Genomic DNA, 13724 nt, shown 5'->3' on the forward strand with positions numbered 1-13724 from the left:
TATTCAATTAAAATTCAACCGGGCACTAATAGCATTGCATGTTATGCATGAAATAATTTCACTCTCTCTTTTATATCTTTTGTAAATATTCTTTAAATTACAGATGCAATCACTGCAAATTTAAACACAAATGGGGAAAATGTTAATGAAAATAATCAAATACTTTTCTACAAAATTATAAAATCTAGGTGGATACATTGTAAAAATAAAAATAGATTCATAATTAAGTAACACTTCGAAAATGAGTCAATAAAAAGATATGCATTCGTGATCCATTGTACTTCTAGAAGACGCATGGCGGATTGTAAGCAGCGGACGGAAGCCATTCAACATTTGCACTGTTGTGGTTGAAAGACCGTACATTTGAAAAAGGCATTCAGGTTAGCCAATGTTTGGGTGAACAGGAATAGAAGGGAGGGGATGAATTCGATTTGAAAAAAAAAAGAAAGATAAATAAAATTATAAATTATAAAATTTCAGTAAAAAAAAGATTTTAAATTCAAAGAGTAAGGAAAATTAAACAAATAGTAACTCCACTTTTCAATTTTAAAACTTATTAGAATCTTTTCTTCATTTCCTTTTAACAAATAGACATTTAGAAGATCTTCATTCGGTACTCATTAAGTTGATGAGCATCGAGAGCTCATCATTAGATAATTAACCCTAATCCTTCATTTTAGAATGAAATAATCCTTGCATTTTATGTTAAATTGATTTTTTGATATTTTTAATATTGTCTATATTAAAATAAAAATTGCAGTCCAAAGTATATTTATCATCAAGGGAATAAAATACCCTAATTCTCATTAACATATAAGATCTCGACTATCCATATTTTATTTTTTTTATTTATCAAAATAAGAATTTGAATGTGGAAAAACAAGAATTTATAAAAATTATCAATTTTTTAATAAATTTGTCAATCACCAATCAAGACAATACATATTTAATCTAAATAATATAATTTAATATTAAATTTTTGTATAGCTTTAATAAATTGATTATTCAGATATATTTTGAATAATATAAATTTAGTATAGAAGGTCAAATTTAATATTAAAAATTTCTCAAATTTTACTCTAGACAACCTACATGTACTTGAAACAATCTATATGTAATATATAATACAATTAGGCGTACAAATCATAATGTGGACTCTTTCTTCTTCTTAAACTTAGGTTTGCTGGATTGTAGAAGCTTGGGCTTGGGCTTACTCTTTTCTTTATCATTCCCCTTAAATGAAAGTAGCAAAGCAAAGCTCGAGTTTGTCTTTGAGGTAAATAAAATGAGAAGAGGGCAAGTGTTTGGTAAGAAGATCTGCAACTTGATTAGCAAAAAACACATGCTTAATAGTGACTTTGTTGTTGAGAACTATATCACGAATAAAACGAGTGTCAATTTTAATATGTTTAGTTCAAACATGAAAAATAAGATTTGAAGCAAGAGCTGCAATGCTAACATTATCATCCATATTGTGAAAGGTCTTTTCTATGTTAATCCAAGTTCCAAAAGTAGTAATCTTAACCATAGCAACTTTGCAATAGTGTGAGCTAAGGCTTGATATTCAGACTTAGCACTTGATCTAGCAATAATTGTTTGCTTTTTAAATGACCAAGAAATTAAGGAATCTCCAAAATATACAAGATACCCTCCAACAGATCTTCTTTCATCTGGACAATTAGCCCAATTAGCATTTGAATATGCTACAAAGTCAAGAAAATCTGATCTTTTAATTTGTAGACATAGATGAATGGTACCTTACAAATATTATAAGAGTCTTTTAATAGTTTGCCATTGCAACACAGTTGGACCATAAAGAAATTGACTTGATTTACTAACAAAGGCAATATCAAGCATGTATTAGCAAGATACTAAAGAGATCTAACAATCTTACGATAAGTAATACTATCAGATTCTACAAGTGGATTATTGTCAAAACATGACAAAATATATCCAGAGGAAATTGGATCTTTACAAGAAAAAGTGCTCATATTTCACTTTTCCAACAAATCAAAAATATACTTTCCTTGATTCAAATAAAACCCATTAACATCTTGATTAATTTCTATTTCAAGGAAATAATGGATAGGACCTAAATCCTTCAAAGCAAATACTTCATCCAATTTGAGAATAAATTGATGCATACTCTTTATATTACTTCTTGTGACTAAAATGTCATCAACATAAATGAATATCACCAAGAGTTTATCATTATTTTGAAAAATGGAAGAGAGAAGTGTCATTTTTACTATTATGACATTTCTAAGCAACTAAGACTGATCTCAATCATTCAAACCAAGCACGTGGTTTGTTTTAACTTATAGAGAGCTTTTCTCAATTTACATGCATGATAGGGCTTTATAGAATTAATAAAGCCCTCAGGCTATGCCATATATACTGTCACACAATAGTAGAGCCAAGACTCGAATTTAGGGTTGCAACATAATATAATTTAAAAATTAATAATTTTTTTAAAATAATATAATTACATCAGGAATAAAATTGTAATAATATATGTAGCTTAATCATCATTTTTTTAGAAATATATATTTAATAGGTTGATAAGGTCATTTATGTAAGATATATCTTTCATATCTTATATTTATCATTAAAATATTACATAACTAATAAGCTTTTAAGACAAGATATTTTTATTTAGTCCAAACGGTGCAAAATCTCAAGAATAAGGGGTGCAGAATAGCAAAATTTACATGTATAACTTGTAAATTTTCCCAAAGAGAGGGGATGTATTTGCTCACCCTCACTAATGAGTAGCTTTGCCATTGCCATCTCAGCAAGATACCATTTAAACGCAGTAGTAATGTCAAGTTGTTTTACTTTCCAATTTCAAGATGCATCTAAAATTAAAATTGTAAGGTTGCCCTTACTGTTGCACATTTAACTCTAAAATCCAGATAATTATGGAGCTAATATAAGAGGATTGCCACGTTTATTAAATCACATAAATGATAGCCCCAGTTTTCAACTATTTTGAAAAATATATTATACGTTCATAACTTAAAAATCAGAATAAAATATATTTACAAAAGTATGGGATATTAAATTGTATTAAAGCATTTGCATCTAAACTGAAAAATGACAATTCAATGTAAAGACACAGATGTACACCATGGCATTCCTCCCATGCATTGCAGCACAATCTTCTTTGTGCCATGTGCCATGATACATTGCACAATTTTGATAGCATTATTGCTGTCATTTGATACCAATAAGGGTAAACTTCTAATGCACCTCATTTCTTCATCCGGTATCTAATTGAGGTGCTCTGAGTGTTAATGGAAAGCTCTTTTAGAGAGCTAACTACTAGCACTAGTCTCACTTATAAATCATTTCTCATTAAAAAATTTAGACACTTATTTACAAACTCACTCTTTTTAACTTTTAAATTACAACTATGATGTCCAAAATCAAGTGCTAAAAGCTCACAATTACCTTTGGATCATACTCAGTAAACTTAAGAATACTTGTGCAATACACCACAATGACACACTATCACATACATTATATTTTCAACTCTTAACCCCTTGATCTAAAAAATTTAAGGGGAAGACAATTTCTCATAAATCAACATAAAAACCATCACATCCATGCATTTAGACATTCCCTTACTTGTACTAGTATTTCAGCCCTATATTAACTTGGTAACATGTTATATACCACAGGGCCTAAAATACACACTTAAGTCAAATTAAGTAATAGTACAAGGAGGCCAAAATAGTATGATTCTCTAGTTAGCAATTATCAAATCAAAATACACATTATGAATCAAATAGAGGCCTATAGATTGGGAACCAATGTTCTAAGCCTTAGGCACTTTTCCACTTTTTTGGCTCGAGGTAGTTCCTGTAAATATTGAAGAGATAGGGTGAGTACAACCATTTAGTAACCAAAATTAATCTAACCTATATAAATGCTTGTCAATCAATCATAATGATCAAATGGCATCTACACAATTTTAACAAGTTTTTGCATTTTCTTTTAAAATGTTTACCATAACCACCATATTCACAACCATGTAGCCGAGCACAATTATACATCCAAACTCATATTAATAATAATTATCAATTCATAGAAGGGAATACAATACTAACAATCAGGTGCCTCTATCAAGTTATACTAAACCATAATAATAATAATTATATAGCAGTATAATGATATGTATGATCAATGCTATCTTTATATCTTACTAGTACCTCCGACATGAAACCATTACCTATTTAGTGAGATTTGTCCAGTTAATCGGACTATCCAAGCCCTTCACTTGTGAGGAGCTACTTTTCAAGGTTACTACATTTAGTTATGAGTCACGGTTTCTTCCAATACCAATAACCATGGGGTGTCATATCCTTAAGCTTGCCTTCTTGTAAACAAAAAAATAGTAGTTAGGTTTGAGTCCCTTAATGAACAAGTGGGATGATTCCTTGAAGAACAAATGGGACAAAAATAAAAAGGCAAGCCATCGAGCTCTAAATAGCAACCATATCATGTGGATTTAGAAATATACTCCTCTCATTAGGTGAATTCCTACCTTAATAATCATGCAATACACATATGCTCAATTTATACTATGCATATACTTATACCTAGCATTATTCCCTTTTCACAATCTCAACATTTTCTTTTCAATTTCATTCGCATCACAACATCATCACATCACATTTGTCATGCATGTTCTCATGTTTATGTTCAAACAAGTCATTTATCAACATTTCACATATAAGATCATATTACCAAGATTTAACTCCATGATTTTTTGCCACATTTGCATTTAGTACATGTTCAAAGAATACTCATATTTTCCAAAATAAATTATAATCATTTATAACTAATTAACAAATAAATGCACAAACTAAATTTTTTTCAATTACCTCAAATATTTGAGAGGTCAAAGATTTTTTTCCTCAGAAAAATTACTTCCAAAGCTCTCGTCAAGTTTGAATGGTGGTAAAAATGGTTAATCTATAATTTAATCTTTTCAACAATCATTAATGTCATCCATAGGACAATCTTAACTCTCTAGCTCAACACTTTCAACTCCTAAAATCACAATCTCTTACTTTTAAACATACCCATTAAGTTTACTAACTTCCTTTAATTCTCAATGACTTCAATGTATCACCCAACTATCATTAATAACTTTTATACACTCCCAAAAATCTCATTAATGATCCATCTTTTACCATTAATGACCTCCACCAACCAAACATTTATAAAATTATCAATACTAAGTTTATATAACCTAAAAAGCTTCCATTAATTTTATTTAAGTTAATGAGTTCAAAGTCATGGCTTTTATGGATAAAAAATCATCCTATTTCAGCAAATCCTAACTCATACTCTTAAGAAAACTAGAAGATAATGGAAGTAGAAGGCTTAAGAAACTTATTTTTAGTGTTTATAAGCTTCAAATTACTCTTAAATCTTCAAATCCTTTGTGCCTTAGCAGAGCTTTCAAGTTCTTTTTATGTTCTCTCTATTTTCTTTCTAATTTTTGAATTGATTCTCGCTCTTTTTACTGTCAAAATTCAACCATGCGCCACAACACACATGTGACATATGGCATAAAGACACTTTCTTTTTTTTTCTCCCTTCTTGAGATTCGAGTTTCCCAACTCCGCTTTGAACCTAATCCTCGAATTGAAATCACAACCCAAAATATTTATTAGCTCTTTGTAACCACACACAATATTAATTTACTTAAGCAACCTCATTTAACTCAATTAATCAAGGGTTAATTTTCTAGGATGATACAAAAATAACAAGAATTGTTGAAGGCTTGATGATAGGATGGAATACCATATTAATACTTGGAACTTGTAGATATCCTTTAGCAACAAGTCAAGCTTATGCGTTTCGACTATATTATTTGGATTAAGTTTAGTCTTGAAAACCCAACAACATCCAACTATATTTTGAGAAGGATGAGCAGGAACAAGATCTCAAGCATGATTTCAAACCAAAGCATTATACTCAACTGCTATGGTTGCTCGCTAGTGATTTAAATGAAAAGCTTGTGAAACACTCAATGATTTTGTGCATAGACACTGTAGATTGGCCGCAACAAAGCTAACAAAGGGCTTTTTAGGTTTGCTATGTTTGGATTAGGTCATCATTAAGTGTGTATTAGTAGGCCCAACTAATTCAACAGTAGTAGATGATGGTACAATATTAGTGTGCTTTAAAGACTGAGAAGTAAGAGAACCAAGTGCCTAAGTGGATCCAATAGATGACATTGGGTTGTCCGTGATTGGGCTCATTACTTCTACATAAGAGACTAAGGAAGGATTAGGTAATTGATTGGGCCGATTATCATTATAGTTGTTAAGACTATCTGTGGATGACGTCATATGGCTAAGTGAGGAGTCATCACCATCTGGAAACAAAATGGACGTCGAATTTGGATTGAGATGTTTTGCTTCCATATTTGCAGAATATAGTATATTAAAGGATGACCTAGAGACTTGTGGGGATGATGCACTATTGTTAGACTTTCAAGAAGATGAAGATCCTGTGAAATAAAAATGATTTTTATTAAATACTACATGGTGATTAATATAGATCCTTCCAGATAGACTGAGACACTTGTACCTTTTATGTAAGGGACTTAGCTTTAAATAAGTGCATTGTTCACTTCTGGATTTAAGTTTATGCTTGTTATATGGATGAAGACATGGAAAGTAGGCACATCTAAAAATTTTAAAGCTACCATAATTTGGCCTTGAACTAAACAAAACCTCAAATGATAACTGGTCCCTTAAAACTAGAGTGGGCAAACGATTAATTAGATAAATTGCATTTATAAAAGCTTCCTACCAATAATATAATGGCATTGATGCTTAGGCTAGAATGTTTAATCCAACCTTAACAAAGTCTCTATGTTTATGTTCAACTTGTCCAATTTACTTTAACGTATATAGACATAAGTGATGAAAAAGGATTCCTGACTCAAATAAAACTTTTGAAAAGCTTCTAAACTCACCCTTATCACTTTAGAGAGTCTTAATTTTCTTATCAAATTGACTTTCTACTAGCTTTTTAAATTTCACAAAAGCTAAAAGTGCCTCTCCTTTAGAGTAAAGAGGGGAAAGCCATGTAAATCTACTATAATCATTAACAAAACTCACATAATATTTAAATCTAAATTTTGAATTAACAGGTGTAGGGCCCCATTTGTTTGTAAAGATAAGATCCAATGGTGCTTTAGATCAAAAATGAAACAAAGAAAATGGTAACTTATGCATTTCACCATACTGACATGCATCACAAAATTCAATATTGTCATTATCTTTCAAATGAATATTATAGCTTTTCAGTATATTCTGGACAATAGCAAAAGAGGCATGACCCAAACTTCTATGCCAAGTGTTCAAAGAAATACTTAAAGCAATAACTTCACAACGCTTTTCTTTAAACAACACTTTGCCTGTTTTCAAGTTAGTTAGAGTAAAATTATATTAACTCATTATCCAAAACGAGCTTAAAAACACTTGCCAAATTTTTCTGAATGGCAGGAACAACCAGAATATCCTTTAACAATAATATTTTAGTATCACATTGAAAATGTACTAATAGCATGACCTTTGATGTTTAAACCATCACCATTACCAATAGTAAGAGTACATGAAGATTTAGTACCTAAGGTGCCTGAAATATTACTAGCTTGATTGGTTACAGAGTTTGAGGCTCCACTATCCATGTACCATGCTGGATCCTACACCGTATCAGACATAGTAAGAAAGGTAAGAATGAGAGTTTCGAGTATTGTTATCTTGAGAAGAGATAAAGTTCTTATCAAGATGATGATGACAATCAACACTAATATGCCTAAACTTTTTGCATAACTAACACTGAGCTTTGTTATTATCGTTGTTTCAGGTGTTGCGATTATGCCCACAATTGCCTTTGCCACATCCATTACCACGCCAGGGTGGTTGAGAACTTCTTGAATAACCCTTACCAGAACTAACAGAAGAGGGATCACCTTTAAAACTTGATGCAACAAAGGAGTTACTTACATTATTAACACTGTAGAGGTGTTCAAGATATTGCTCAAAAGTGAGAAGGGAAGATTGGAGGCCTATCCAAGACAGACCCTCTTTATCTGCAAGATGCACCACTATAAAAGTATAATCTCCATTAAGTTTAGTTAAGGTTTGCACGATAAGATCTAAGAGAGGAATCAAACACCCTGCAAGAGCCATATTATCTAACAGGACCGTCATTTTGCTAAGGTAAAACTCCATTAAAATAGCATTTACAAGTTCCTTAAAACTTATTTTTCATGCAAGTAAGTTTGGCCTTAGTGTTGGCACAAGTTAAAACTGTGATAACTCATCATATCTAAGAGGCTAAGTGACAGTGTAATACTTGAGAAGTAATATTTGAGGAAAGGGAACCAAGTAACTAGCCATATATAAGTCAATTAATAGAGTACCAATCTTTAAACTCAGGATGCACCACAACATTAGCACCATCTAGAATAAACTTTGGTAAAAAGGCTTTATCTCGATAACAAAACCTTCAAGTTGATGACCTCTTAACACCAACAAGACAAAGTTATACCGAAGCATATAGTTGGATTTGTCCAACTTGATAGGTCTGACCTAATTCAGGCTATTAAGTATTGGAATGGCCTTAGTCTGTACGACAGTAGTAGCGCCAATATTGGGTATAGTGTTCAAGGAAAAAGGTGAGACAGTAGCAACAAAGGTATGGGAAGATGGAGTTGTGGTGGATGACAAAAACAAAGGCAATGGTGGTGTAAAGCAATGGAGATGTGTTAAAGGTGAAGAAAGGGAAGTTGGAGGTAGAAAGGATTGGGAAAATTGCCATGAAGTTGTATGCTTTAATACCAAGACAGAGTTCTCAGAGTATACACGTTCACTCTTGCAATGTATAAGGTAATGATTTCATAATGATTTATATAAAGGTTGTTACAACAAACTAGGGCCATGTCATCGTATAGCCTAAAAATAAAGAATAATGAATAAAAAAAAGGGAAAACATAACTTTTAATTTATGTACTTTACTCGTGGTTTGATATAGATCCTTGTACTTTTTTTCTAGTGTTTTAGGTTTCTATGCTTTTATTTTTTAATGTTCTAGGTCCCTAAATGAACAAAATGTAGAGACCTTTGAGGGACTTACAATACCAAAAAAATAAAATTATAGGGACTTAAAACACCGAAAAAAATGTAGAGATGTATAACAAAACACAAGCAAAATATAGGAATTAAAAGTTATGTTTTCTCAAAAAAAAAAAACGAAAAGCAATTAGCAATCTAAAATACAATCGGGCCTATACAAATCATAGTGTGGACTCTTTCTTCCTAAGCTTGCTGGACTGTAGAAGCTTGGACTTACTCTTTTCTTTATCGCAAACAAATCATATAAAGCCAAACACAACCCGTGAGGAAAAAGCTGAGGACAAATATTTTGACTGTGCTTCCAAATAATGAGGGGGACAAAGAGAAATAATAGAGTGAAGTGTTCAATGTAAGTGGACATGATCTCCCTGCCTTTGTCTATATCATTACGATAACTTTCCCCATTCCATGGAAATAATCATGATTATAGGGAAAAATGTATGAAAGAATTACAACTAGGTTTTATATAAAAAAAATTTAATTACTGCAAGGTTCATAAAAAAAATTAATTATAAATTAATTACTGTAAAGTTCATGTAATATGAATCTTGTAGTAATTAATTTTTTTACAGAGGGCTTTAATGTAATTGTCCCAAAATGCGTTATGAACTAAACCATGCAGAGAACACAGTAAAAGCGACCAAAAAAGGCAGAGCAGCCTTATGGGAACAAGCTGACATAAGAGACGTGACGTCATCGCAGATGAACATGACCACATAGGAATAACGACAAAGGTGATGAAGTGGTGGGTGTCCTATTTGGAGGCGAAGTTATCAACAGCGAGAATAAGATATGGAATTAGTGAATAGAAATGGGACCTATAAATGAAGGGTTTGGGGGATAGGGCGCACACAGAGAGAGAGAGAGAGGTACATACTAGACAGCATCAGCATGAGAGGTTTGCTATGCAGGAGAGATGACGCCGTTGATTCTGACCATTTTAGCATCGTCACCACCATGTTGGTGGCTCTATGCTGATGGCATCCTTTCTCCTGCCTGACAAACCTTCCTCCTGCAGTCGCTCAAGGAATCGATCGCTAGCACACAGGGCCACCTCTTTGCTTTCCACTCTCCCTTTTCTCCTCCTTTCTGTATCCGCATTTTTTTTTGGGCCCAAATGTATCCGCATATTCACTGTCCTACTCCTTTTTGCAGGCACTAGCTAACGTCCAATTGAAGAATATTTCCCATCAAGTTAGTGCGAGCATATCATTTTAAAATCCATCAATTGTCTTATGGCAGTCTTTTGCCCTCATATTCTATACCGATGACCACCGCTGAAATTCTTGTTGCTTGTAATCAATCATGCTGTGCTTTGCATGGTTCTGAAGCGTCTACCTTGATCTTTCTTTACCCCTTCTTGCCTTCACCTTTCTTATGAAACTTTTTGACTTGCCTATCTCCGATGTTCTGAGAGTATGAGGAACCTATCTCTCCCAGGGAATCGGCTCCTGTGTCTAAGACACATGTGGCTCACGAGTCAAGGCATCCACAACCCCACAGCGACAACTGTCCACTTTACTAGGAAACAGGGGTACACTAGAGCAAAGACTTCCCAATTCAGAGAGAGATGAGAACTAACCCAAAAAAGGGTAAATATTCGCATGTAGAAGAGGATGCCTAAACAGAGTCTAGTTCTAGTCGAGGATTGCCTTGCTTCCTTTTCGCAACGCCAAATTCTTGTAACCTTGTCAAATTGATTAGTCATATACAGAATACAAAGGCTCGAAATATGAACATTTCATTGATTTCTCATATGATAGCGACTCCAATTGATTTGTTTCACGACATAACTTAACTCTGCTCGAACAGGAGGGTGGACCACAAACAAGCAGTAATCAAAACAAATCAGACATCTCTTCATTCTACATAATCCAAGACTCAGGAGTCAGGACGACGAGAGTTTTTTATAAATAAAAGTTGGGGATGATAATCTTTGAAATCCAGGTCCTAGGCAAGAAATTCTTGCAAACGCAGCCAATATGCCAAGGGGAAATTAATCAGGCTACTGGGATAAAGCGCCATACCTAATCCATCTCGCAGCTTGACATGGGTGCTAAAAACGACCACCAATTACACCTAAAAAAGGGCCTTTTTATTAAGAATTTCCTGGTATAACATCTAACATGCTGGCACTATCATCTACTGTTACATAAATCTGGATGGAAATCATCATCAACTAGGCAGAAAATAAGGTGGGTGCCATAATATTTTTCAATATGTTAGCCGTTTATATATTTATTTACTTGAAAACATTGATTGCGCAGGTCTCAGTAGAAAATCATAAGCATTCAACGAGAGATGGACAAAAGAAAACGAAATCCTTCAAGAATGATTCAAGGTTAAATCTCAACCTGCCAGCATCTATATCAGATATTGAAACTCTGTGAACGAGATGTTCATCAACTTCGTGAACTCAAAGGATCAAACTAGATGGGGTAGAATACAAACTAATCTTCAAAAATAACTACTGCTTCGTTGAATAAATAATGAGGATTGGAGCAGAGCAGAATGTATCTTCACTTATCTCGGCTTGAAACCTGAGATAATCAATAATGTGAGACTTGCGGCACATGTGGTGAAGAATAGCAGTAGCATCCTGGGTTATGGCAGTAGGAAATGCAATTCTTAATTGCCACTCCACATAAAACCGAAGTTGACTTCTTCTTCTTCTTCTTATTTTTTTATTTTTTTTAATACAAAACGAAGCCCAAAACCTGCTTATCGTACACTAACAGTAGTTGAGGTAAAGTCCAAGGCTAACACACGAGCAAGATCCTCTGGCACCTGAGTCACATAAACCGAAGTTGACTTCTGATATGAATATATATTCATAAATCATGACTAAGAAGTAAAACAAAAGAAAAATGGCTGACCAAAAGTGACCTACATAACCAAATCCCTTGAGATTTAAGTTTACCTTCATGTAGTGCAATTAGAAAGACTCAGGAGACGAGAGAGAAAAACCAGCAGCGGGGTGAGATTCAGGGTATACCTAGAAAACTATTACAATTCTTTATCAATGTCAAGTTGTGCTCTCGCTGCAGCCCTTTCAGCTTCTTCCAAAACAAAGGTTTTTAATGATTCAACGTCCCTTGGACCTGAGCATTACATGACATGCAAAAATTAATTTAAAATGCGAGGGGAGGAGGGCGGGAGGGAATAGCCAATATGGATATCCAACAATCAAATCAAAATAAAACTCAAGAAAGCATAGGCCAAATATGACAATGAAATACATATATTTTCAGGTTGATGATTTAATACAAATTATTAACACACTATTCAAGTCAACGACTGGTTGATGCTAAACTACATGTGACTTGATTAATTTTCAAACTCAGTAACAAAATTTTACTGGGAATAAGTTGAGTTTCAATATTATTCATGATCCTTAGTAATAGACCAACTCTAAAATGGAAAATTCTAACGTGACGATATATCTTTGGCTACAATCAAATTTATCCGATCATCGTCTTCTTAACCACAAGTTTGGAGCATATGGATCAAATTGACAAACACTAAAAGTGAGAATCAAGTGGAATCTATGAAACACATCTTTAGCACAATGGAAAGATTTTACTTACCACGGTATCTGGCAACTTCTTCTCCATTATAAAAAAGCTTAAAAGTGGGATATGAATGAATATCAACTTTGCCACATACTGGTTTGTTTATGCTGCAATCTACTTCTCCAATCTCTATTTCATCTTCTCCTTCCATCGCTTTTCCCAACTCATCCCACAACGATCCGAGATTCTTACTGACAATAAGTGTTTATTACAGGAGAGCAAGCAGTTGAAAATCCAGTCAAGTTTATCGCAAGGTAGAAGAAAGAAATTTACCAGTGCTTGCACCAGGGAACGCAGAATTTCACAAACCACGCAGTGTGTTGCTCCTTGATCTAAACGAAACAGTCAAACGCAAAACAAAGGTGATTGGAAAATGCAACCGTAACACTAACAGGTGACGTGCAATTCAATAACAGTTTCATGAATACCCTCAAGCGCACACACCCGTGTTCTACAATTTTTCCCAACCCAATCTGCACTTGCAGAGGCAATCATCAACCGGCGGCAACTGTCTGGGTTTCCCTCATAAGTCCATTTAAACTACATTTGGATGTGCTTTTGTCAAATCCAACAAATGGTTGGATCTCCCAAGTGGAGGATTTATACTGAAAACCAAACATGCACTAAAACATTGTTTCCAATAATTTAGGGTAAAAAAAATGTTCCTATGTGATTGCCACAGATAAATGAATTGCACAGGTCCGTAAATGTCTATCGATTATAAACGATATATAACAATTATAGTGGAATTAAGCAGAATTTCTTTCCAAAAAAAAAAAAACAAAGAAGATTTTTCATTCAATCAAGTTTGAGGGTAACGGGCGAGAAAGACTGAGCGACGGTTCTGCTTCGAGAGTATATACCTTATCAGAGAATGTGTCGGCCGTTAACGGGATAACCTCGGGTTGAGCATGAAAACTAGATTGACGAGAAGGAGGAGGAGAAGAAAGGAAGAACCGTGATTTCTCATGCCTGATCTGCGGTG

At 33.6% G+C, this 13724-nt stretch overlaps 2 protein-coding genes across 2 annotated transcripts; both read right to left on the reverse strand.

Annotated features, from left to right (window-relative positions):
- Positions 1 to 3584: 3584 nt before the first annotated feature.
- Positions 3585 to 9317, reverse strand: LOC129300542 (uncharacterized). The gene is made up of 3 exons (XM_054939111.1): positions 8037 to 9317; positions 7657 to 7732; positions 3585 to 3864 (listed from the first exon to the last, which is right to left on the reverse strand). The coding sequence occupies exons 1-3, from the start codon at positions 8262 to 8264 to the stop codon at positions 3821 to 3823; spliced, it is 348 nt and encodes a 115-aa protein (XP_054795086.1). The 5' UTR covers positions 8265 to 9317; the 3' UTR covers positions 3585 to 3820.
- Positions 9318 to 11469: 2152 nt separating this feature from the next.
- Positions 11470 to 13724, reverse strand: LOC129300541 (protein disulfide-isomerase 5-1-like). Its single transcript, XM_054939110.1, is given in 6 exon segments — positions 11470 to 11954; positions 12163 to 12268; positions 12755 to 12930; positions 13013 to 13071; positions 13603 to 13652; positions 13655 to 13724. Coding segments are annotated over 5 exon segments (435 nt in total). The 5' UTR covers positions 13710 to 13724; the 3' UTR covers positions 11470 to 11954; positions 12163 to 12173.

This window comes from Prosopis cineraria, unplaced genomic scaffold, assembly GCF_029017545.1.
Source record: "Prosopis cineraria cultivar Desert tree isolate PC_DT_omini unplaced genomic scaffold, ASM2901754v1 PC1639, whole genome shotgun sequence".
NCBI lineage: Eukaryota > Viridiplantae > Streptophyta > Magnoliopsida > Fabales > Fabaceae > Prosopis > Prosopis cineraria.